The sequence below is a fragment of the Quercus suber genome, unplaced genomic scaffold, assembly GCF_002906115.3.
Source record: "Quercus suber isolate HL8 unplaced genomic scaffold, Cork oak 2.0 scaffold_4, whole genome shotgun sequence".
Lineage (NCBI taxonomy): Eukaryota > Viridiplantae > Streptophyta > Magnoliopsida > Fagales > Fagaceae > Quercus > Quercus suber.
In genome coordinates, this window is record NW_027069470.1 from 2,564,160 (window position 1) to 2,586,787 (window position 22,628).

At 33.1% G+C, this 22,628-nt stretch overlaps 1 protein-coding gene across 4 annotated transcripts; it reads right to left on the reverse strand.

Moving 5' to 3' along the window:
- Positions 1-749: 749 nt before the first annotated feature.
- LOC111984090 (UDP-sugar pyrophosphorylase) lies at positions 750-17,722 on the reverse strand. 4 transcript variants are annotated; one of them, XM_065771216.1, is made up of 18 exons: positions 17,338-17,722; positions 17,067-17,182; positions 16,777-16,881; positions 15,120-15,236; positions 13,923-14,063; positions 12,988-13,087; positions 11,341-11,468; positions 11,179-11,250; positions 10,969-11,033; positions 8,738-8,798; positions 8,518-8,635; positions 7,868-7,992; positions 6,656-6,732; positions 5,724-5,829; positions 5,438-5,497; positions 2,681-2,761; positions 2,178-2,417; positions 750-1,245 (listed from the first exon to the last, which is right to left on the reverse strand). In XM_065771216.1, exons 2-18 carry the CDS (start codon positions 17,172-17,174, stop codon positions 1,078-1,080), a joined length of 1,872 nt encoding a protein of 623 aa, XP_065627288.1. In that variant the 5' UTR covers positions 17,175-17,182; positions 17,338-17,722; the 3' UTR covers positions 750-1,077. The 4 variants fall into 4 exon arrangements, with proteins under 4 accessions (XP_065627288.1, XP_065627281.1, XP_065627270.1 ...); XM_065771209.1 differs by having other exon boundaries at positions 17,308-17,722; XM_065771198.1 differs by having other exon boundaries at positions 17,303-17,722.
- Between the last annotated feature and the right edge of the window lie 4,906 nt (positions 17,723-22,628).

Here is a 22,628-nt window from a genome sequence, read left to right on the forward strand (position 1 = left end):
TTTTTTTTTGGGGGCATTTGGGAATCTCAAATGAGAATACAAAGGAATATCACCATGACTTTCTAATCCTTCCTTTCTTTTACTTTCCTTCCCCTCTCCATTCTTCTTGCAACAAATATATATCATCCATAAATGATGGCATTATGGGGTATTTCATACCAATTTTGTATCTATTTGAAAGCTGAAAAATGCAATACCGCTTTGTTTTGGGAACTTCAAGGCATGCCTATTGATGGAATTATACGAAATGGGCAATTACTTTATGTATAACAATACCTTAGACTTAGATGTAATATATTTAGTTTATCAATTAAACTCAAACATATAATTGTATTGAAGTAATAAATAAAGATAACATTTTTTTTTGGGGGTATTTTATTGGTTTGTGTAATCAGGTGTATAAGTTTAATTAAGGACCTAATGTACCGCACTTGAGATATTTTAACTTAATTTTTCCAGAAGCACACTTGTACATTACCCAAGAGAGCATCATCCAGCGAAACATCAGTAAGCTCCATTTATCACACAAATTGTGCAAGTACAATTCAGAGCAACATCTTAAATAAAGTAAATTTTATTTTCATTGTTGGAAATAAGTTATAACCAAAAAAAAAAAAAAAGTCATTGGAAATTTATGTTACTTCTTGAAAAATGTAACACAAAATTTTCCTTGCAAACGCATATAGAGAGAGAGAGAGAGAGAGAGAGAGAGAAGCTTGCAATCACAGTATTAATTAAATGCTAACGCGTTTACAAACTTGACTGAGCACTTGCATTCACAGTATTAATTAAATACCAATGTGTTTACAGAACTCAGCACAAACCTTTTTATTCTTATATGAGGGACAATCATTTTTTTTAATTACTCTGTCTTGAACAAGAAAAAAAATACAAAGATATGTAAAAAAAATTCTACAAAATTTTTTGACAGAGAGCTCAGATCTCATTATTTGCCAAAAGAATTTTCACATCAAACTTTAGCTATTAATTAAGTCATAAAAGAAAGATTATCATAAAGGAAATTATTTTTGGCTAGAGGCAGGAATACATGATATGATAAAATTCTCTGGTTAACCTTCAGGGTTCCAAGGTGAAGTTTCCAGATTCACAGTAATTCTTTTCAAGCTGCTCTATTTTGTTGATTTTGAAACCCCTGATCCTTAGTTCCTCTGGCACTGAAGCATCTTTATAATCAATATTTTCAAGCGTCCAACCTTTGTTTTGTACAGAACCTCGTACTTTTACCTGTTTAAAAAGGTAAAATCATCAAAAAAAAAAATTGCATAATCAGAGGTCTAAGACGTAATCATTTCAAATACCCCCGAAAAAAGGATTGACACAGTTAACAAAGTAAAACAAATTTAAATAACCAACACAAGTGACACCAACAGTGGAAAATAAACAAAATGAACAGGTGGTAAACAGTAATGAAAAGGATATATACAGATAGTTTCTGAGATGATGTTTTTGATTAAGGAAAACAGGGTTAAAATGCAAAAAACATCCCCTTTGGTTTGAGTCGGTTGCAAAAACACCTCAGTTTTTATTCTTCAGTATAACTCCCTAAGGTTTCCACATCCAACAAATTGACCCCTAAGACTAAATTCCGTTAGTTTTTATGGATGAAAAAAAGACATGACTACATTAAGAGGATCCACCAACTGATTCATGTCACTAATCACATGATGATCATGTAATTTCTCCATCCATTAGAGTAATGGAAATTGGTCCTAGGGATCAATTTGGCAGATATGGTAACCTTAGGGAGTTATAAGGAAAAATTGAAATCTCGGGGGATGTTTTTGCTACTAAATCAAACCCCAAGGGGTGTTTTTGCATTTAGGCCTAATATATATATATATATATATATATAACATGTGTGTGTGTGTGTGTGCACGCGCGTGTGTGTTTAGAAAGAGCACTAATTACAAATTTAGGAAAATAACACTAATTAGGCTATATTTGCTACACTCATGATAATAAAGAGACTTTTTGAAGGGTATAACTTGGAACATGTAAAACAAATGTATGTTCACAAGGTAAAAGAAAAGTAGCATGCAACCAGAAACCTGTCAAGGAAGAAAAAAATAAAGAGAACATTAAATTTCGCTACATGGGCAAGCTGGGTCTATTCGCAATTTTCTAACCATCTTTGCTATCAGATTGTCTTAACTTACCTCTGCATCATCAACAGCATCAATGAGTAGAGCTCCATCCACGGAGAGATCCTCAAGAAAGACATTACGGCCCTTAATGACCATGGTTGACCTCTGAGAAATGGTGCTACTTCCACAAACTTTTCTTTTGATTTCTGCAAACGTAAGACCCCATTTTGGCTTCCATGTAATACGAGGCCACACTTCTACCTCTTGCCCATTGAACACCTGTACTACAGGATCGGCAACTTGGACACCAACCTAGTAGACAGACAAAAAGAACCCCCATAATTCAAACAGAGAGAGAGAGAGAGAGAGAGGGGTTCAAAATCTACAAGCACTCTAGATTTGTGTAGATTATGTTGCATTATTTTTCAGGCAGTCCTGTTTACCAACAACTGAACTACTCACATTTCACATCTACTAGAGTTTACACATAAAGTTAACACGGTGGTACAATGGCAAGTGTCATCAGTCAGCACCATGATTCGTAACACTCGATAATAAATTATGATATTACTTACCTTTCTAAGAATAAGGCTGTTTGCACGATAGATGGCCATTTCTCCTGAAGTTGCACTATGATATGGATTTCCTTTTGGTACCTTCAATTAAAAAATTTAAGTAGATGATAAGAAATAAAATCAAACTGAACTTAAACCCAAGTTCACATTTAAACCTAGTTAAGAAAAGAAGATAAAGGATACGGAATTGCTAAACACTTAAACCATTCAAATAATAGTCTTGCGCAAAAAAATAAAATAAAGGTAAACAAATACTTTCAATATTGACAGACCAAGGTTTCTGGATGGAGGCGGCATGGAGCTACCAAAAAAAAGGGAAATGCATGCATAAGTATGAATGAGTAATAAAAAAAAAAAACAGATATATCTATCCATAACAAGTAACATGAGTGGGTTATTCAGTTTCATTGTCAATTGTTTTCTGTTAATAGATCGGCTTGAGCTACCAGGAGGTTACATGTTATACTGAAAACTTCCAGGGGGAGATTCCTTGATTTATGGAGAAATCACAGTGGTTTTGTGTACTTTTTCACCATTTTACATATAAGTAATAAATTTTTATTAAAAAATCACAAAAAGAAGCGCTATTCTAATTCATGGGGTGTATACAAAGAGAGGAAAAAAGAAAACAATAACAAATTTGAAGAACAAATAAATTAATTCTGAACAATAATCATTTGAGAAGTCCATGAAACGAAAAGTGGAGAATTGAATGGAATTTTATGTCTACTCATCCAAAGTCTTGAGAAAAGCAAACTTGATAGGTGGCACTGGTGACTCCCTTCACTCAAAAGTAACACCAGATTAGGCATAATGAAGCTACCATTCAAATTTCACCACTATTGAGTTTTGCCCAAATTCACCTTCCAAGAGGCCAACATAGCTGTAACTGAATTAGACATCATAAGAGTAGATCCCACAACTCCAAAGAGACAAAACAATATCAGTGACGATTTTTTATTTTTTATAAGTAAATAAAAATTTATTGATATAAAAAAAAAGAGTCGCCCAAGTATGTAGGGAGTATACAACTAGGGACCATACAATCAATCAATTACATAAATCTATCAAATCAAGAACAAGCATCCAATCCAACAAAGTTCTTTAGAAAAATAATTTGAGATCAGGCATAGTTTTCTCTGTATCTTTGAAACTCTACTTGTTCCGCTCCCTCCATAAACACCATATCAAGCAATGTGGGGGCAGCCATCCACAAATGACCATTCTGATGACGAACAATATCAGTGAAGATGATCCACGTACTCCCCATTGGATTTACACATACAATACCAATCCACAATTATTACCCCCCGTTTTTCGCAAATTACCCGTCATTAGGATTTTACCAAACACAGCAATCCAAGTGTAGGAAGTAACTTTAAGTGGAGCTCTAACCTTCCAAATGCTCTCCTCCATGGAAAGAGGCAACCCCCTCACCTCCAGATCTTAGTACCCTATAAAAGCTTTTAACTTGGAATCCATACTTAGTTGACAGAAGCCACAGCATTCTATCATCTCCCTCTTGGTCAACATTAACTACATACAACACATTATAAAGTAATCCAACAATTCTACCTCCCAATCCTAAGCTTCTCTAATAAATCGATATTCCAATGAAGTTTTCCATTAAGCCCTTTCCATATTTTCTATTACAAGAGCATCTCTGCCTCTAGCAGGTCTGTACAACTCAGGGTACTTGTCCTTGAACTTACCAATCCACTGATCCTTCCAAAAATGAATTCTGGCACCATCACCTCTAGTTGAGAATGACCAATTTTGTTCTGTCCATTTCTTATGTTTTTCAATAGACGCCTTGCACAACATCATCACACACTATCATAATTTATCAAATGGAATTTGTGTTCATCTCCAATGCCACCCCAAAAAAGTGCTGGGCAGTAGAGTATGAACCCACTGCCCAAGCACCACAAGAGGTGCTGAACTAGGTTTCCCTTGAACCCCACAAAAGCATTTTGAGAGCTGGAAATTACCTTTTCTAACACCTGTGTGAACCTATTTTCCAAAACCTAGCAAAATTTTTGTAAACACTACCAAAGAGACTAACAGGCCTGAAAATAAGTTCTGTAAAAGTATAGTTGTACCTAGAAAAAAGTGAGGCTTTAAGAACTTATATCTAAACAAATAAACAAAATAAGTGTAGCTAAACAGGGACTTAAAAAACATCTAACATCTTTGGAGGCACTTGATAACACGATAGTAGATCACACACTGGTTAATTTGGGAATATTAAGTGAATTAATCATAACACTATATCAGGCAATCTATGTATAGGTACAAATATCTAATATGGATGATACAATTTCCAGGATGGTTCAAACAATTGTTTCAACAATGGAAGTGCGTTACTGACCACAAATATGCATAAAATGAGGCAAAACTTCTGAATATCTTCTTTAACAAAACCATCACATTGTGTTTACCACTTGATAATTGAGGATCTCTTGTATGGAGGAGCATATATTGGCCATATAAACGTACGTAAAAGTAGTCATAGAAAAAAGGGGGTAGTCTGTCTTATACTATGGCATGAATTTTAATTAGTTCCAACATCATAAAATCCCCATGCCATCAATCAAGGAAATGCATTGTATCAAACTTTTATAAAATATAAAAATTATTTAATAAACCGTCAGATCCGAATATAACTTGTCTTCGTCAAAAAAGAAGTTTCATTTTTTTTAGAAAACCCTCCAGAATAGCATTCTAACAAACAAAATATTTATACAATATTCTTACCTTAGCAGCATCCTCAGGGTTGTTCTTCACAGGTGCATAAGCAAGCCATGCATCCATCACCTAATCATCGCAGAATAACTATTGAGTAAACAGTGAGTGCCACAATAGTGGCAATGCCTTTATAGCATACGCCATCACAAAATAATGTGAAGTGCTATTATAAGAGGGCAAAACACCAAATCCATCTAAACATCTAAGCAATCAAATTTAACGAAAAATGTGTCAGATTGTAAGTGGTTTCAACTTGCTGAAAATCCACTTATTCACTCAAGAAAGAATAAATTACCGTAAATCCAACTCTTGCTGATGGAGGCAAAGTTTTTGGATAGTCTTGCATCATACATTCTAGTCTTGTCGAGGATTTAAATGAAGTTTTGCTAGCATCTTTGTATCTGCAGTAAGATACCATAGAATATAGGATTTAATGATAAGCAAAAGGTAGAACTAGTATGTATTTGCAACATTACACACACACACACACACACACACACACACACACACAAAGATTATAGGAGTCTGTTGACACCAAGCAAGATCATTTTGGTAATTCATGTTCTCTCAATGCCCATTATGCTTGCTAAAAATCAAGTCAACCAGAGATCGGTAGGTATCCTATCTATATACTGCTGCAAATTGAAGATTATTTATATAAATATGGAAGTTATTGGATCGAATAGCTATTGGAGATGTATTGATATGATATTTGGTATGCTTAGAGAAGATGATTTTTTAACAATTTCCCAAAATGAATAAACAGACATGCTGAATCTAAGTTAGATATGGCCTGCCAGGGAGTCCGAAATTTAAGCAGCTTCCTACATAGTGTTCCACTAAAGTATAACTGCTTTAATCCCTATACATTTCTGTGAGCATAAAAGAAATCAAGAAAGAATGACATTTCTCCAATGCTAGAGGGTAAAACAAGAAACTAGAAAATTTATAATTTAATAAATGTAAGATGTGATTAACCCAGTTAACCAATCAGTCAGATGAATTATTGTCACTCTTTCTATTTCAGTACAATTTCTAAAGCCCACATTGTTCTACTGGTGAGGTGTGATGTATTGGGGTTGGGAAATTTTCACAAATAAACCAAGTCAAAAGATAAAAAAGCATTTATATTTTTTTTAGAGATTTATAACTGAAAGCACTTAAACATAGTAGAAAAACCACGTAGATAAATTAGAAGCTCTAAGGTAGCAAGTACAGAAGACTTACTTTGGATTAACAAACTCCTTTATAGCACCTCCCGTTTTTGTGAGTTCGTCAATGTAAGGACCAAGTTCGAAAATCAACTGGGAAAAAAAAGAGACAAACAAGTCAAGCCTAAGCATACAACAGTTCCTTTAAATAGATGTGCAGTATATCAAAATCTGAATCAAATACTGAAAACAAGATATATGATATTGTAATCTTATGCTAATTCAATGATACCTTTGGTAATATTTATTAGAATAATGTTAAATGATTAGATTTGTGATTTGCTAATAGAGGATGTAGTCTTGAGTTCAAATCATGTCTCCAATCTACCTTCCATTAAAAAGTTAAAAATCCCACGTGTTAGGTCTCACTTACAAAAGAGAGTCTAAGCCCATGAGCGAGGGAAGGTGTTAGAACAATGCTTAAATGATTAAATTTATCATTTTCTAATGGCTTAAGCTTTTAGTACAATAGTAATTTATCAATTTTCATTTAAAAAGAAAGAATTGATGTTGTTAGGATTGGTAAATTTATCAAAAAATCCAAGTAAAATTATATTTAACCTCCTTTTTTTAATAATTTTTTTGTTATCATTGTGTTGTGATGACATTACTCCATGGCTACATAGATCCCAGCATGCGGGGTAATGAAATTGTAAATGTCTTTAAACATCCATGAGAGAGATTGAGAGAGAGATTGGAAGAAGGGAATACATGAGACACTACTCTCTACCAATTTCCACTCTAGTTCTCAGCTTTTACACTTTGGTAACCAAATTTATGAAATAACACACTAGTTCTCAATTTTTATGCTCAGGTAACCAAATTTATGAATATGATACATTGTATTAGTTATATACAGAAGTCTTTACTGGATATATCCACCCCCATTCAGTTGCCTGCTAATGTGGTGAGGGAAATTCTGAAAACTTATAATGAGATTTTCATTAGCAGCTGAAAATATCAGTGAATTTTCCAGTAAACTCAGCAGAACTCATATTAAAGTTGAAAATGCCAAATCCAATAAATTAAAGCAAAAAAAAAAAAAAAGAAAAAAAAAAAAGAAAAAAAAAAAGAAGATTATAAGGGACAAACAAGAAAATGCCAAATCCAATAAATTAAAGCAAAAAAAAAAAAAAAGAAAAAAAAAAAAGAAAAAAAAAAAGAAGATTATAAGGGACAAACATCCCTTTTAATGGGGCAAGATTATGAATTTCTTGAAGAAGATTACTTGATTTATATTTCCTGGGAAAGGAGAATAGCCAGTCTCACAATTAACATCTCCATTGGGATTTCCAGTTGCTCTAAGCAGAGGGTCGAGCTGATTGTATTCCACATTGATCACCATTGTCCTCCCTGGAACAATTTTATTGGTGAATGATTAAAGACTGGAATAGGAACGGTATTGTCTACATGGATGCCACAATAAATGTAAGTTTCACAAGAATATACAATGTTTTATACAAAGAATTAAGCACAGTAACAAAGTTGTAGAACTGGTAAGAATCTAGACTGATATGACAATTTTTATCTTCCCCTGCAACACAAGGAAGAAGGCATTGAACAAATGAATTACAAGTTTCAAGGATTTTCAACATCTCTTCAGTGACATATTCTCTATTACCTATCCTTCTCTCACTCCCCGGGCCTCCTTTTCATTAAGTGTCAGGACACAGCAATTGTCTTATTGATAATGCAAACATATATATAAGACATGACTTTTGAGTCTTCATTCATGTTATTGAATGATGGGTCAGTAACTATAGCTTTGTTACTACAGTCTAATCCATGCAAATAACATCGGGGCAAAGACAGTAATGATGCAAGTTGACAGTAATGAACAAACAAGGGAAACATGCGTTCAATAAAATAGCAAAATACCATCAGCATGAGTAAGTTTGGTAATTCCTCCAATAGCTTCTTTTGCTTTGCGTGGAACAGCAAGAGAGTTAACATGGTATTGTCTGGTAGCACTTACACCCAGAGCAGCTGGAATTGCCTACACAAACAAGTAAACAATGATCAGTGCTTTGGTCTTATAATCAAGCTATAAATAATAAGACATACTTGGATTAAAGAACGAAATATTGAAACAACCAACCTTGAAGAGAAGTCCATTTGTATCTTGGAAGAACAGAACCCATCTCAATCCAGCATCATGCCTGAAATAATCATGAACCACTATTACAATCATGAAAGTGCATATTACAATGCCAAATTTGAAATCAAACCACATTACGGGACACTTTCACTGTATACAGTACTAAAATTCTGAAGGTAACCTTAGGCTATTAAACTTCCAATTGATAAAAGGATTGTAAACCTATCAATTTACACTTCAGATAGGCGCACAAAAATAATGTTAACAGGAGATAACTGTGAGGCATAAATCATTATGATTGTTTACGAAACAAAGATGTAGATATTAGCTATAGTTTACTATTACGTAGTGGCTTTCAATCTGCTAGAAGTTCAAATATTTTTAAGTGTTCCAACCAGTATTAGATGCATGTGAGAGCACACTCACACGAGATCAATTAATTAAGAGCCCATAGTTGTAATCAAACAAGTAGACCAAGATGAGCAGTGACAATTATACAGTGGGCTTTTTTTCTTTTTTCTTTTTCTTTTTTTTATAAATCAACCACTGGGGGTGAGGGGACTTGAACCCTGGACGTCTCCGTTGGAAACATCAAGAGGTGCTAATTGAGCTACAAAGCTCTTGGCAACAGTTATACAGTGAGCATAAGGATGAACTCACATGGACAATAACAAATTCCAGAAACTAGGTGTGCTTTTGAGAATTACCAAACTTTCAGAATGCCACTAGAAAAGAGAAGAGCGTGCACATCACCATGGCCATGAGGTTTTGTCTATCACAAATAGAAAAAGGTTAAGTAAACACATATACCATGAGGTTCCAAGGTTAGAGTAATTACAGAGACCTTAAAATTTATTAAAAAATTCTAATCTGATGTCAATGACTAAATTATGAAGTACACTAAATTTGATGGCTACCTGAATTCTATATCTGTTACGTAGGTCAACTGCAAGCCTGGCATCATTATCATCCAAGCATGCAACTTTTTCCTGTAATAAATAGAAACTTAGCATTTCAATGAGGCCATTTTACAACTACAATAAGCTTTCTCCATAACGCTTCAACGGCCCATCACATACCTGCTTTAAAAGTTTCACTTGAGTAGGTTCCATTCCGAAATAAGAATTTGATTCTAACAGCTCTATGGTACGTGCATGTGTGTCATCGGAGGTCATTATAACCAAAGGTATCTTTGTCTGGCAATCATCTACAAACAAAAGGCAACGTTACTTCAAACACAAAAGAAAAAGATACAAAGTAGGTTAATGCAATAATCAGCCTCATGTACTAGTCTTCATTAACCAAGTGACGCCCAATTACTTAAGACATTTAGATAGATGAATAGAAGTACCAAGAAAGATAAAATACGGAATAAAGATATCTGTTCAGAGGTGGAGATGGCACCTATTAAGGAAAAGGTGAGGGTGAGTCGCCCAAGGTGGTCTGCTAAGTGCTAAGGAAATCAATAGTTGCACTAATGAAAAAAAGTGATCTGATTTAAGTTCCCATGAAAGGGACGAGAAAGACAACTAAGACCAGGATAGAAGTCATGAAGAATGAGGTAATAAATAAAAAGATGACAAGATGATGGCTTCAAATAGGGTAGAGTGGCGGAAAAACATATGTACAGCTGACTCCAATTTGTTAATAAAGGATTCAGACAACCCACCCTAGTTAGTTGATAAAGGATTCGTGCAAACCCAACCCAAAATTTTGGGATTAAGCTTATGTGACCTTTGTCTGGATGAACTGCCTAATTAGAGAGATATGCTAAGGAATTTATGGAGGGGGAAACTTAATGCATAATAATTGTGGAAAAATATGGGTCCTTTAAGCAGGCCAGAACACATAGATATAACCCAGGGTTGTGGTATATGGAAAAGCATCACGCAGGCCTTTAGTTGGATTCTTTGGGTATAAGATGTTTGATAGGTTCAAGTGACTTAAATGAGTTTTGGGCAGGACAACTGAAGTAGTGAGGATTTTTTTTTTTTTTTTTTTTTTTCATTTTTCTTCAATATTTTCTACTTAATATTTTTTTTTTTTTTTTTTTTTTAAAAAAATCAGCCGTTGGGGGTGAGGGGACTTGAACCCTGGACATCTCTATTGGAAACATCAAGAGGTGCTAATTGAGCTATAAAGATCTTGGCAACAATTATACAGTGAGCATAAGGATGACCTCATATGGACAATAACAAATTCCAGAAACTAGGTGTGCTTTTGAGAATTACCAAACTTTCAGAAGGCCACTAGAAAAGAGAAGTGCGTGCACATCACCATGGCCATGAGGTTTTGTCTATCACAAATAGAAAAAGGTTAAGTAAACACATATACCATGAGGTTTCAAGGTTAGAGTAATTACAGAGACCTTAAAATTTATTAAAAAATTCTAATCTGATGTCAATGACTAAATTATGAAGTACACTAAATTTGATGGCTACCTGAATTCTATATTTGTTACGTAGGTCAACTGCAAGCCTGGCATCATTATCATCCAAGCATGCAACTTTTTCCTGTAATAAATAGAAACTTAGCATTTCAATGAGGCCATTTTACAACTACAATAAGCTCTCTCCATAACACTTCAACGGCCCATCACATACCTGCTTTAAAAGTTTCACTTGAGTAGGTTCCATTCCGAAATAAGAATTTGATTCTAACAGCTCTATGGTACGTGCATGTGTGTCATCGGAGGTCATTATAACCAAAGGTATCTTTGTCTGGCAATCATCTACAAACAAAAGGCAACGTTACTTCAAACACAAAAGAAAAAGATAGAAAGTAGGTTAATGCAATAATCAGCCTCATGTACTAGTCTTCATTAACCAAGTGACGCCCAATTACTTAAGACATTTAGATAGATGAATAGAAGTACCAAGAAAGATAAAATACGGAATAAAGATATCTGTTCAGAGGTGGAGATGGCACCTATTAAGGAAATGGTGAGGGTGAGTCGCCCAAGGTGGTCTGCCAAGTGCTAAGGAGATCAACAGTTGCACTAATGAAGAAAAGTGATCTGATTTAAGTTCCATGAAAGGGACGAGAAAGACAACTAAGACCAGGATAGAAGTCATGAAGAATGAGGTAATAAATAAAAAGATGACAAGATGATGGCTTCAAATAGGGTAGAGTGGCGGAGAAACATATGTACAGCTGACTGCAATTTATTGATAAAGGATTCAGACAACCCACCCTAGTTAGTTGATAAAGGATTCGTGCAAACACAACCCAAAATTTTGGGATTAAGCTTATGTGAGTTGAGTGGAGTATCTAATTATGAGGTTGCAGTTGCTACCTTTGCACATAAGAGGAAGGTCTCAACAAGGTAAAAGGTAGTATAATTATGACCTTTGTCTGGATGAGGGATGCTAAGGAATTTATGGAGGGAGAAACTTAATGCATAATAATTGTGGAAAAATATGGGTCCTTTAAGCAGGCCAGAACATATAGATATAACCCAGGGTTGTGGTATATGGAAGAGCATCACGCAGGCCTTTAGCTGGATTCTTTGGGTATAAGATGTTTAATAGGTTCAAGTGACTTAAATGAGTTTTGGGCAGGACAACTGAAGTAGTGAGGATTTTTTTTTTTTTCATTTTTCTTCAATATTTTCTACTTAATTATTTAAAAAATTGGATTTAGTTAAAAAATAATTAGCAATTCTTGCAATATCCTGTCTTACTGATGCATCATCTCTATGAGTGCTTGATTATGTGGAGAGCCCATTCATTGGGAAGGTGTAGCCAGTTGAGCTAGAGCTCATACTCATTGGCCTCAAATTTTCAAGTACTAATTGACTGTTCATTTGTATCTTCCATTTGAACTTTTTTTTCAAAGTTTCAAGTTATTTGGTCTCACATGACGCAACACAGAGTCTTTGAAGTCAACAGGATCTCTAAAAAAGAAGAAGAAAACTCTGGGAGAGAGAGGAAACTATTTAGAATGACAGAAGCTGCCTAAGGAGATGGTACTACATCCTGTTCTGTTCCTACTGGCATCTTACAATTTTATCTGATATGGTTTTAGAAGACTCCAACATATGACATCAGAGATAATCGGTCCTCTTTCCAGCACTTACATAGTATCTAAATTTTCTGTTTATCTTTTTGCTGTGAAGGTTTTGCACTAATGATTGATAATAAATGGTGCATGGCAATTTAGGAAAAACTGAAAAAATAAAAAATACCAAGATAGAATTCTAACCCCAGTTTCTATATATGACATGACATAACTGTTGGATGGTAACAAACCTTGTGCGAGTCTGCAGCTAGCATCTTGAAGAGCCAGAATAGACTCAATGTAATTCTGTAAGAAAAGCGTTCCTGCAGTGGTCTCTGCTGGAAGAGCCACCTGCAAATGGTAAAGACAATCAGCTGAAGATATTGGAACCATTTTTAATCAAAATATGGATAAATAAGTGAACAGCCTGCTAGTACAACTGCCCTGTCATATTAACTATAAGACCTAGTGTTCATGTAAGTTCACATGCATCTACTAATCTAATAATGGGATCAATTACACACAAACAGACCCATATGAGCAATGAAATTTGAACATAAATAATTAAAATGACCATATGCCAGACATAAATTACTTCCAGCCAGGGGATATTGGGTCAAGAAACATGTGCATACCAATGAGGATACAACAAGAAATGCAATAGTAAGAAGTTTTAAATTGCTTAAAATTGGGGGCAAAATGGGAGAAAATCAAGCAACAAAATATGACCTAGAGAATTTATACCAAGTGACAATCTACTAGGAGATTCAATTCAATTTAAACTTCAAAGACACCAAAAAAAAAAGGAAAAAAAATGGGGTATAAAAGGACAATTCAGGGCTAGAAGAAGACGAAATTGATGGTTAAGTGTTAAGCCAACAAGGACAAAATAGATGTAGCTGACCCCAATGGTATAAAATTATGTTGGTTGTCCAGATTGATGAAATTAAAAACATTAAAATCCACCAAAGAACTAAATATAACCAAGGAGTTGTTACCTTTATTCCATTTTATTTTATAAGTAATAAAATAATTTAGAAGTCAAAAGAACTAATTTTTGCATGAATAACAGAAAATTTTATTAAAACAAAATGACGCGAATCCAAGTCAACAGGAGGTATACAAGAGAAACACAAGGAAAAAAAAAGATCTAAAAGAAGTACCATAACAATTATATTGCAGTTACCTTTATTCCATTGTATCCCAGACGTTCCCCAAGCCCTCCTGCAACAAGAACAAATGCGGCTTTTCGGGCTTCCTTGACGCCCATGTCCTCAAAGTTGATAAAGTTGTTGTCACCATAAGTCAAAACTTCACCTTTTGGAACCTGCAAAATTATTTACTCATATATCTTTTTTTTTTTGATAAGTAACGTAAGAATATTATTAATAATAGAAAAAGTGCCAAACCAAGCACATTGGGGATGTACTATGGGGCCACAAATCAGGAAAGAAAAGTACAATGATCAAGTTTTATTAATCTGTTAAACAATAGGGAATTGTGGGCTCAGTACTTCTTACTGAATATCTGAACCATATTTGTATAGATGAAGTACAAGGGGTCAAGATTGAGGATGTATGTATTGCCCAAACAAAAAGAACTCATACATACAAATAGGATTACTTTAGATGCTCCAAGTATTTACACATTTTCATTGTTTAGCTGACTAAACTAAGTCAGAAATAATAATAATAATTATAAAGCTTATGTATCACTTTGTTTTTGACGAATCAAAAAAATTCAAAAGAAATTAATAGGTCTCCTCCAGAACACACCATCTGTCCTAATAGAGAAGTAACATAAACATAATTCTTTTTTTTTAGAATCAATATTGCCATAATTCTAAACAGTAACAAAACCGACATTACCCTATGTTTGGATGGAAGTAGATGGAGCAGGGAGAGGAGAGAGAAGGTGGCTGGAATATTTCTGGTCCAAACATACACTTAGACAAGTACTCCATGGAACCAAGTCGTTATGTTTTAAAACTACTAGATGACACAGTATACCGCACATGTCACATAGAAGGAACATGAACTTCTTAAATTCCCATGCACACCTGTAGCACTTGTGTTTTGGACTAGGTACCTTCAAACCCGAGGTCTTTAAGAAGCACACTGGATGCTTCTGAGTGACAACAGAAAATGCTCAGGTGGCAGGGTGTACAGATTTACACATACCAAATGATTAATATTTCAATTAGATGAGAGCACTAAAGTGGAATTTGATATTATAGAATTTTCCATTTATTACAAAGTCAAACTTGCATGTGTTTGCATGTCTCTGTGCAAATAGTATGCTGCATTTATGCTAGGTTTTTGTGCCAGTTTAGATTGAAGGCCTCATTCATGAATTTATAAGCATGAGATCTATATTCACTTACGGAAGGTGTGAAGCCATCAAAAGGGTTCTTTCCTGCTTTTGAATCTGACAAGAGTTCTCTGGCAGTTTTAATATAAGATGCCAAACCCCCAGGATAGCTTGAATCAAGCCGAGCCACCTGAAATAAGATTGCAATTAGAAGAAGAAATGGAAAGACAAATAGCTAATTTAGAATTAATCAAGCACATGAAGAGCCATTGTTAAGATCCAGTTTATTTATTTTTTATAAGTATATAATCATTTTATTGAAAAAGACTACTTCATGTACATTGAAGTAAAGTAGTAAACACAAAGGAGGTGAAAGAATTACAAAGGTTATGCACAAAAAGACAATGATTTTAAAAGCTCAATCATGGAGGTTTTTGTTTTTTTTAATAAAACCAAAAACTCAGCCATGGAGTTACTATTAGTAAATCCCCATGCCCAAGACCACTCAAACAATGACCATTGTTAAGGGCCAGTACAGAAACCAAAAACAGAACTTAAATGGAAAAAGGAGCAGGATGAAAACACAAGCTCTTTTTAAGGAGGAAAAAGAAGGTCCTCACTCACTTAACTCATCCACAAGGCATTGGTGTTACTAAATCAAAATTCATTTTTCATTTCATTGAGAAATATATACATGCACCCAAAATTATATATATATATATATATAAACAAAAGATTTTTTTTTTTTTTTAATTATCTGTGGGACATTTAAATGAGCAATAAAACATGCTGGCATGTTTAATCTCAATCTGTAAAACAGTAACAAAAATTTGTCTCCTTAATTGTGGCTTATCAAATTTAATTCAAACCAACTCACTTATGCCATTTCAAGTAATGTAACTTATGTTCAATAATCGATAAATCATAATTAAAAAAAAAAAATGGAGTACCTTAGGCCTAATAAAAATATAGGAATTTGTGCCCAAAAAAGAAAAGTATGTGCTCAATGTCATTAAGAGAATCTGCCAACCACATTATTTAACATACCATCTGCATAGATTTTCACTGCACACTAACTCTTCAAAGTTCTAAATCCCAGTCACATCCGACAACAACATTTTTTTTTTTTTTCATTTTATTGTGCAACTCGACCCAATTCTGTTTCTTCAAAGCCAGATTAGTTTGCAAATCAAATCCCATATGATCTTTCTCTTATGTGGAACTAGAATTTTAAGAATTGGGGAGGGAGGGGGGCATCATATATCTTTCAAAAATGTTAGGTAAATTTAGGTGTAAAAATCTATTATTTGAGAATTTTGGGAGGGCTCTGGCCCCCCAACCTTCTATGTGGTTCTGCCCCTTATTTAACATCGTTTTACATGAACTGGAGTTACATTTTTTCTTTTGATAATTCAATTATTATAATTGTGAAGAGAAGAGTTTGAACCCAATAGTTCCGTTGGAAACACCAGAAGGTTCTAGTTGAGCTCTTGCCGTGTATACATTTAAAATTCGCTTCAAATCCATTACAATATAAAAGAAACCAAAACCCCATATTATGAGCCAGGAACTCCCCAATCTCACTCTACAAATTCATTCTCAATCCTAAAACAATTCACAGATTTTATATATAGATCCCCAACCAAAAAAAAAAAATCCATGTGAAAATCTAAATCTTCAGATAATCTAAATTCCCAAACCAAAAAAAAAAAAAAAGAAAAAGACGATACCTGATCAAAGAAAGCTTTTTTTTCATCATCTTCAACACCAGGCTCAGCCCAATGCTCAAACAAATGGGTCTGCCCTGTCTCTAGCAATATCTTCGCCAGCTCAATCTGCCACACCACCACCATCCCAAAAATTCGATAAACAAATCAAATAAAACACTCCCACCAAAATTGTACTCCATTATACATATAAAGGTGGAAACTTTTTGCAAAATTTACATGTTTTTACACAAACACACACAAATAGAGAGAGAGAGAGAGAGAGAGAGAGAGAGAGAGGAGTGAAAAGGGACCTGTTGAGGGGTGAGAAGGTGAAGGTTGTGCTGCAGATTAGGAGCAGAGGGGGCGAAATCAGCATTGAGGTCGAGTTTTGAAAGGCTTTCTGTGGCTGTTGAAGCCATTGCTGAGACTGAGAAAATTTGGAATTCTCAGAGAGAAGAGAAAATTGCAATGAACTTAAGCTACGTAGAATAATGAGAAAGACAGCTTTTTTTTTTTTTTTTTTTAAGGGCCAAACTTAAATACGTACCTTACCTTTTAGGCACGGTTGCTTAGGTACCTTACCTTTTAATTTTTTTGACACCTGTCTAGACGTTAACACCGTTTCTTTTCTGTTTTATAGCTTCGTATCTCTCAGACGCACAATCTGAGAAGAACCCAGGTGGCTATTAAGATTCTCACACCCAAACTCTTAGAGGTATAATCAAAATCAAGCAAAGAATGACAAAGGGGCTGGTTCGTGCGCATCATATTATCATGAACAAAACTCTTGGATTTTCTCATGCACAATCTCACAAGATCTCTTGCATAAAAGGCGATTTTCTCCATTAAACCCTTTATTTACATTTGAAGTTGAACTCATCCTATGTGTTTAGCAACAAAAAGAAAAAGACTTATACTATGTACTATAAAACTATGTGCTTTGCCCTCTTTAGAATTCTAGGTTCTGAAAAGGACGATGAACTAGAAAAAGAAAAAAAAAAAATAGACGGGTGTTAACGTCTGTTACTTGGCTTATTTAATTTGACAGGTGTCAACTTTATTTAAGTTATGCCCGTTTTCTAATCATGTGGATCTGAGAATATTTAAATAAAAAAATAAAACATTTTGGTCACTGAATGGTCGAAGTAGAACCAGAAAATAATGCTTATGTGGCTGACGTGGCTGTTAGTTAACTGGGTCCACCTCTCATTTTTCCTAGATTCTCTCCTCTTTTGGGGGGATTTTACTAATTTTACTGTGGTAAAAAATGTCAAAAAATGTCAAGCTTCTGAAAAGGCAACCTTTTGTTTTTTTTTTTGAAGAAATTCTAAAAAAGGCAACCTATTGTAGCACTTTAAGGCTAAATATGGAATAGGACTTTATTGTTAGTTTGTTACAACGTTTAAACAGAAATAAAACTTAAGAATAATTTGCTAAAAATATATTACTAACTTCCAAAACTATTGATGTTTCAAAATCCTAAATTTTATCCTCTTTTATCCCTTTCCTTTTTAATACCGAAATTTATGTTCTCTTTTTCTTTTTCTCTAATTTCCAAAATGATATGGCCGCAACTACTTAAAAAATATATTTTCAAAATTTTTCTAAACCGTTATAATAAATTTTAAAAGTTTGACACATTTTTTTTCCTTAAAATTAGCATATAGTCATATAATATTTTTATTTATATATACCTCATACACGTTTGACATATCTTTTTCTTAAATATTAGCACACACAATAATTTAAATATATCCACACAACTTTTCATCTTTAAACTTTGTAAAGATGTTTTTTAATAGTTTAGAGACAAAATATGGATGAAAAATAACTTTTTTCACTAGTTTATAGACGAAAAATAAACTTTTGGTAAATTTAAAGACCAAAATTAAAACATTTTCAATGTTTAAGGATGAAAAATGAAATTTTATTTAGTTCAAGAATGAAAAACAAATTTTTGATAAAATTTAAGAACAAAAATAGTATTTTACCCTTTATTATATTTTATTTTATAAGTTGATTTGGTTTGTAAATGTACATTTCTCTTCTACATTGACAGTTTTAATTTCAAATGTAGAAGATGAATCATTACCACCAATGTGATTATGTTTATGTTTCAGTATATATTGATTTAGTTTGGTGTATTCATTTATTTTCTTTTCAAAAACTGTCTATATACCTTTACAATTTGAGTGGAACCATGAAAGAACAGTGTTATTTTTTTAGAAATCAATGGTTAATGTGGATTTTGAGTTGAGTTAAAAGAAATATATATATATATATATGTATAAATAAATAATTATGACATTAAACCTATATAAAAAAAAATGTTCTTAAAAAAAAAAAGAAAAAAAAAGTCTCATCGTGAGAAACATGTACTGTGTGTGATGTTGCTAGTTTCAAACTAAATGCTTTAAGCTGGAACTACAGTGAAACACTTGAGTGGGCAACCAGCAGTCTCCACAATGATGTCTTGTATAACTGTTAATGTCTGAAGGTTAAAAAAAAAAAAAAAACTCTTCCTTTACAGACTTCCAAAAAGCTTGACAAACAGTTGAGTGTGATAGAAGAGTCAGTCAGAGTATTGTAGACTATAATCTTAATCCACAATTTCTACAATTGTAAACTCTTAAGAACTAATAATAATTTCTACGATTGTAAATTCTTAAAGAATTATAAAACTAATGCCAAGTGTCTTGCAGTTGAGTGACATTATTTACTCTCTTTCATTAGGAGAATCAAAGTTCATATCCACTTTCTCCATCTATATATATAATAATAGGTGAAGCAGAGAAAGTGTGAAATTGAATTCCAAATTAAAACTCTAATTATGTGTCATGTGTATACACCAATTTCAATCAATTAACGCTGTGTTCTTTTTGGAGTCCAATTTTACTTCATCTTTACCATGTTACTTTTTAAATATTTGTGCAAATGTGTTATTAACATTGAAACCAAAAAGACCACATTAAGTATAATCATTTTTATTTGACTTTTTTTAGACCAATGAAATGCACCAATTTTGTAAAAGAAGTGGCGCATGGATGCACGCATGGATGGAATTATGGAAAAGAGGTCTACAATTCTTATTTTCTTTTCCAAATGAGGTGCATTTCAAAGGGTTATTCATTAATTACAATCATTTTCTCTTTATGGATAAGAATTGCACCGATTTGTAATTAATGTGGATACGAATTGTAGAATTCTTTTAAAAAGAATTGCACAGATTTCTCTTATTTTATAGGACACTAATTTTGTGCCATATGTAGCAAAGAGGGTGTGAAATTGAATTCCAAATTAGGACTCTAATTTTGTGCCATGTGTCTAGAATCTGAAATTGAAGTTGAATTTTGCATCATATGGCTAAATGTATGTGAGCTCATTCTCATTAAAACCACTTCTATGTATCGGGTCAAGTAGGTTACTATGCTAATTAAGTTTTTTCTTTATTTTGCAGTCAAACGTGAAAACCAAAGAGATTAATATCAGTAATAAGAACTCATTATGTGGCTAAATGTATGTGGGCTCATTCTCATTAAAACCACTTCTATGTATCTGGTCAAGTGAGTTACTGTGCTAATTAAGTTTTTCTTAATTTTGCAGTCAAACGTGAAAACCAAAGAGATTAATATCGGTGATAAGAACTTGGTTTGGGTACATTGCATAATTTTCAAAAAGATAGCAAAGTCAGAGTTTGTATCTTTGTTATAAATTGCTTACAAAGTTTGCATCTTTACATTTGTACTGAGTTTCGAATTAAAGTGCTTTCTTCTTGGTTCTGACACTGAGTTTTGTTTACTATTCACTTACAAAGTTTGCATCTTTACATTTGTTATAAATTGCTAATATGTGATTAGATGCACATTATGCCTAAAATTCACTATTTTTATATTTGGCTTTTTGTTCAGGTTTGACACCTATAACAATGAAGAAAGCACTACTGTGGACCGATGGATGATACTTTTTGCAGGCTGCAAAGAAACTTAGCGATCAATTGAATCTCACGCGAATTTGAGAGGACCCAACTGTAGATGTCTGGAGGGCAGATGTGAGTCACTATGTTTTTAAAATTTTCAGTGAAGGTAAAGGTTATGAACAATGTAAATTTTCCGGAGAGAGATTTATTATTCTATATTTACGCAAGTTTGTTCGCCTTCTTGGAATGTATCACTTCATCCTGTCTTTCTATAGGAATTTTTTATTCAGATTGTTACAATTTAATCCGAAATTTTATTTGAATTTTCCTGTTGTTGTTACTATCATATATTATCATTCCAATTGTTCAATTAGAATCTGAAATTGGAGTCCAATTTTACTATACACGTGTATAATCTAATTATTTTTAATTTTGCTATCATGTGCAAAAGCTAATAAGATGAAATTAATAATACATTAAACACTCATGCTTTGGAAATTGGTAGTACAAATCTAAATCCATTGGACCTGCTTCGTGATAATACAACTATGAAGGATGTATAAAAACACGCACAAACCCATCTCTCTATAAAAAGATATTAGAGAGAATTTCTTTTATCAGCCATGGAACTTCAGAAGTTTTTTCTTCTCACAAATGCTCATCATGTTACAAAATGACCCATCGTAAAACTACAAAATAAGTACAACTCTGAGGGTTTTTTTTTTTTTTTTTTTTTTAATTTTAAATTTTTTAAGCTGCGAAAATTCCAATCACCAATAGAGATTGAAGATTCAAAAGCGTGAATGGATCCTTTGGATAAACATTGTCACTAAGGTTCATCTTTCTGTGTGAAATATATATACTGTTAAGTTTTGTTAATGAAATTTTCTGGTTAATAATATGAATTTAGACTTAACTGAGCATTTTAAACATAAATAAACTTATGATTAATAATATATCCATTCCCATGCGGTAGCACGGGACTACATACTAGTTATTATAACTATAGAACTATTAAAAACAAATTGTAAATTTAATCATGTTTATAGACAGGTCTTGAATCATTATAATTGTAAACAGGAGACAAGGAGCTAAATATATTTAGGTTTCACCTTTACATTGCAATTTCAAATAAAAATGGGCTATCATTCTAACTCTCAAGTAATGTAGAGTTGCTTATATTAATATAAATAAATAAATAAATAAGAACAATTCATTTTGTTCAAACACATTGAAAAATATTTCAAATTTATAGCTACTTCAAAAAAATAATGCCATTATTAGTACTGGTATGTATTAATTAATTATAGCCTAGACAAATTAATTTCCCCATTTTGATTGTAGATGAAGTTATTCATTTTAGAAAGCTGTACGTTTGCATAGGTGGTGGAATTAGTGTGTGTTTTGGTAATTGACTAATTATCCACTCAACACATTTTCTTTAAACCTACTCCACGTAAATGTCACGCTGTATCTTATTTATTTATTTATTTATTTTCTGTTGTCGTGATTGTTCGTCCAGGATTGGATGGATTAAGCATATGCTTAGCCACGTACAAGCACATTCTCGCTTTAGAATCTTTTTCTTCTCAAAAAAAAAAAAAGATTCTTATTCTTTTTCCTTTTTCACTTCTGAATTTAAGTTTTACCCACCAGATCTTCTTGCTTTTTAGCTTTAATTGAGTACGGTACCACTCCCAGCTGCCGATCACACCCTTGCAATAATAATATATTACCCCAATATATATATATATATATATATTATTTGATTCTGTTTATTATGCATTGCATAAACATATTGTATTTGTTTTCAGAATAAATGAAAATAAAAAATTGCTTGTTTCAAAAAAAAAAAGTTTGCTATTTGTTGTGCTTATATAGTACCATGCTAAATTATTCTTGTTGCCACATCATATCATATTACTATATAGTGAGAATTGGGCCCTTTAAGAGCATC

Excerpts from the sequence above, each read along its gene's own strand:
- LOC111984090 (XM_065771216.1), bottom strand. The coding sequence starts at position 17,174 with ATGGCTTCAACAGCCACAGAAAGCCTTTCAAAACTCGACCTCAATGCT. Across the intron at positions 14,064-15,119 it reads TTGATGGCTTCACACCTTCC|GTTCCAAAAGGTGAAGTTTT; the intron begins GTAAGTGAATAT and ends ATAATTTTGCAG. Across the intron at positions 7,993-8,517 it reads CAAACTTACTCATGCTGATG|GGAGGACAATGGTGATCAAT; the intron begins GTATTTTGCTAT and ends AAATTGTTCCAG.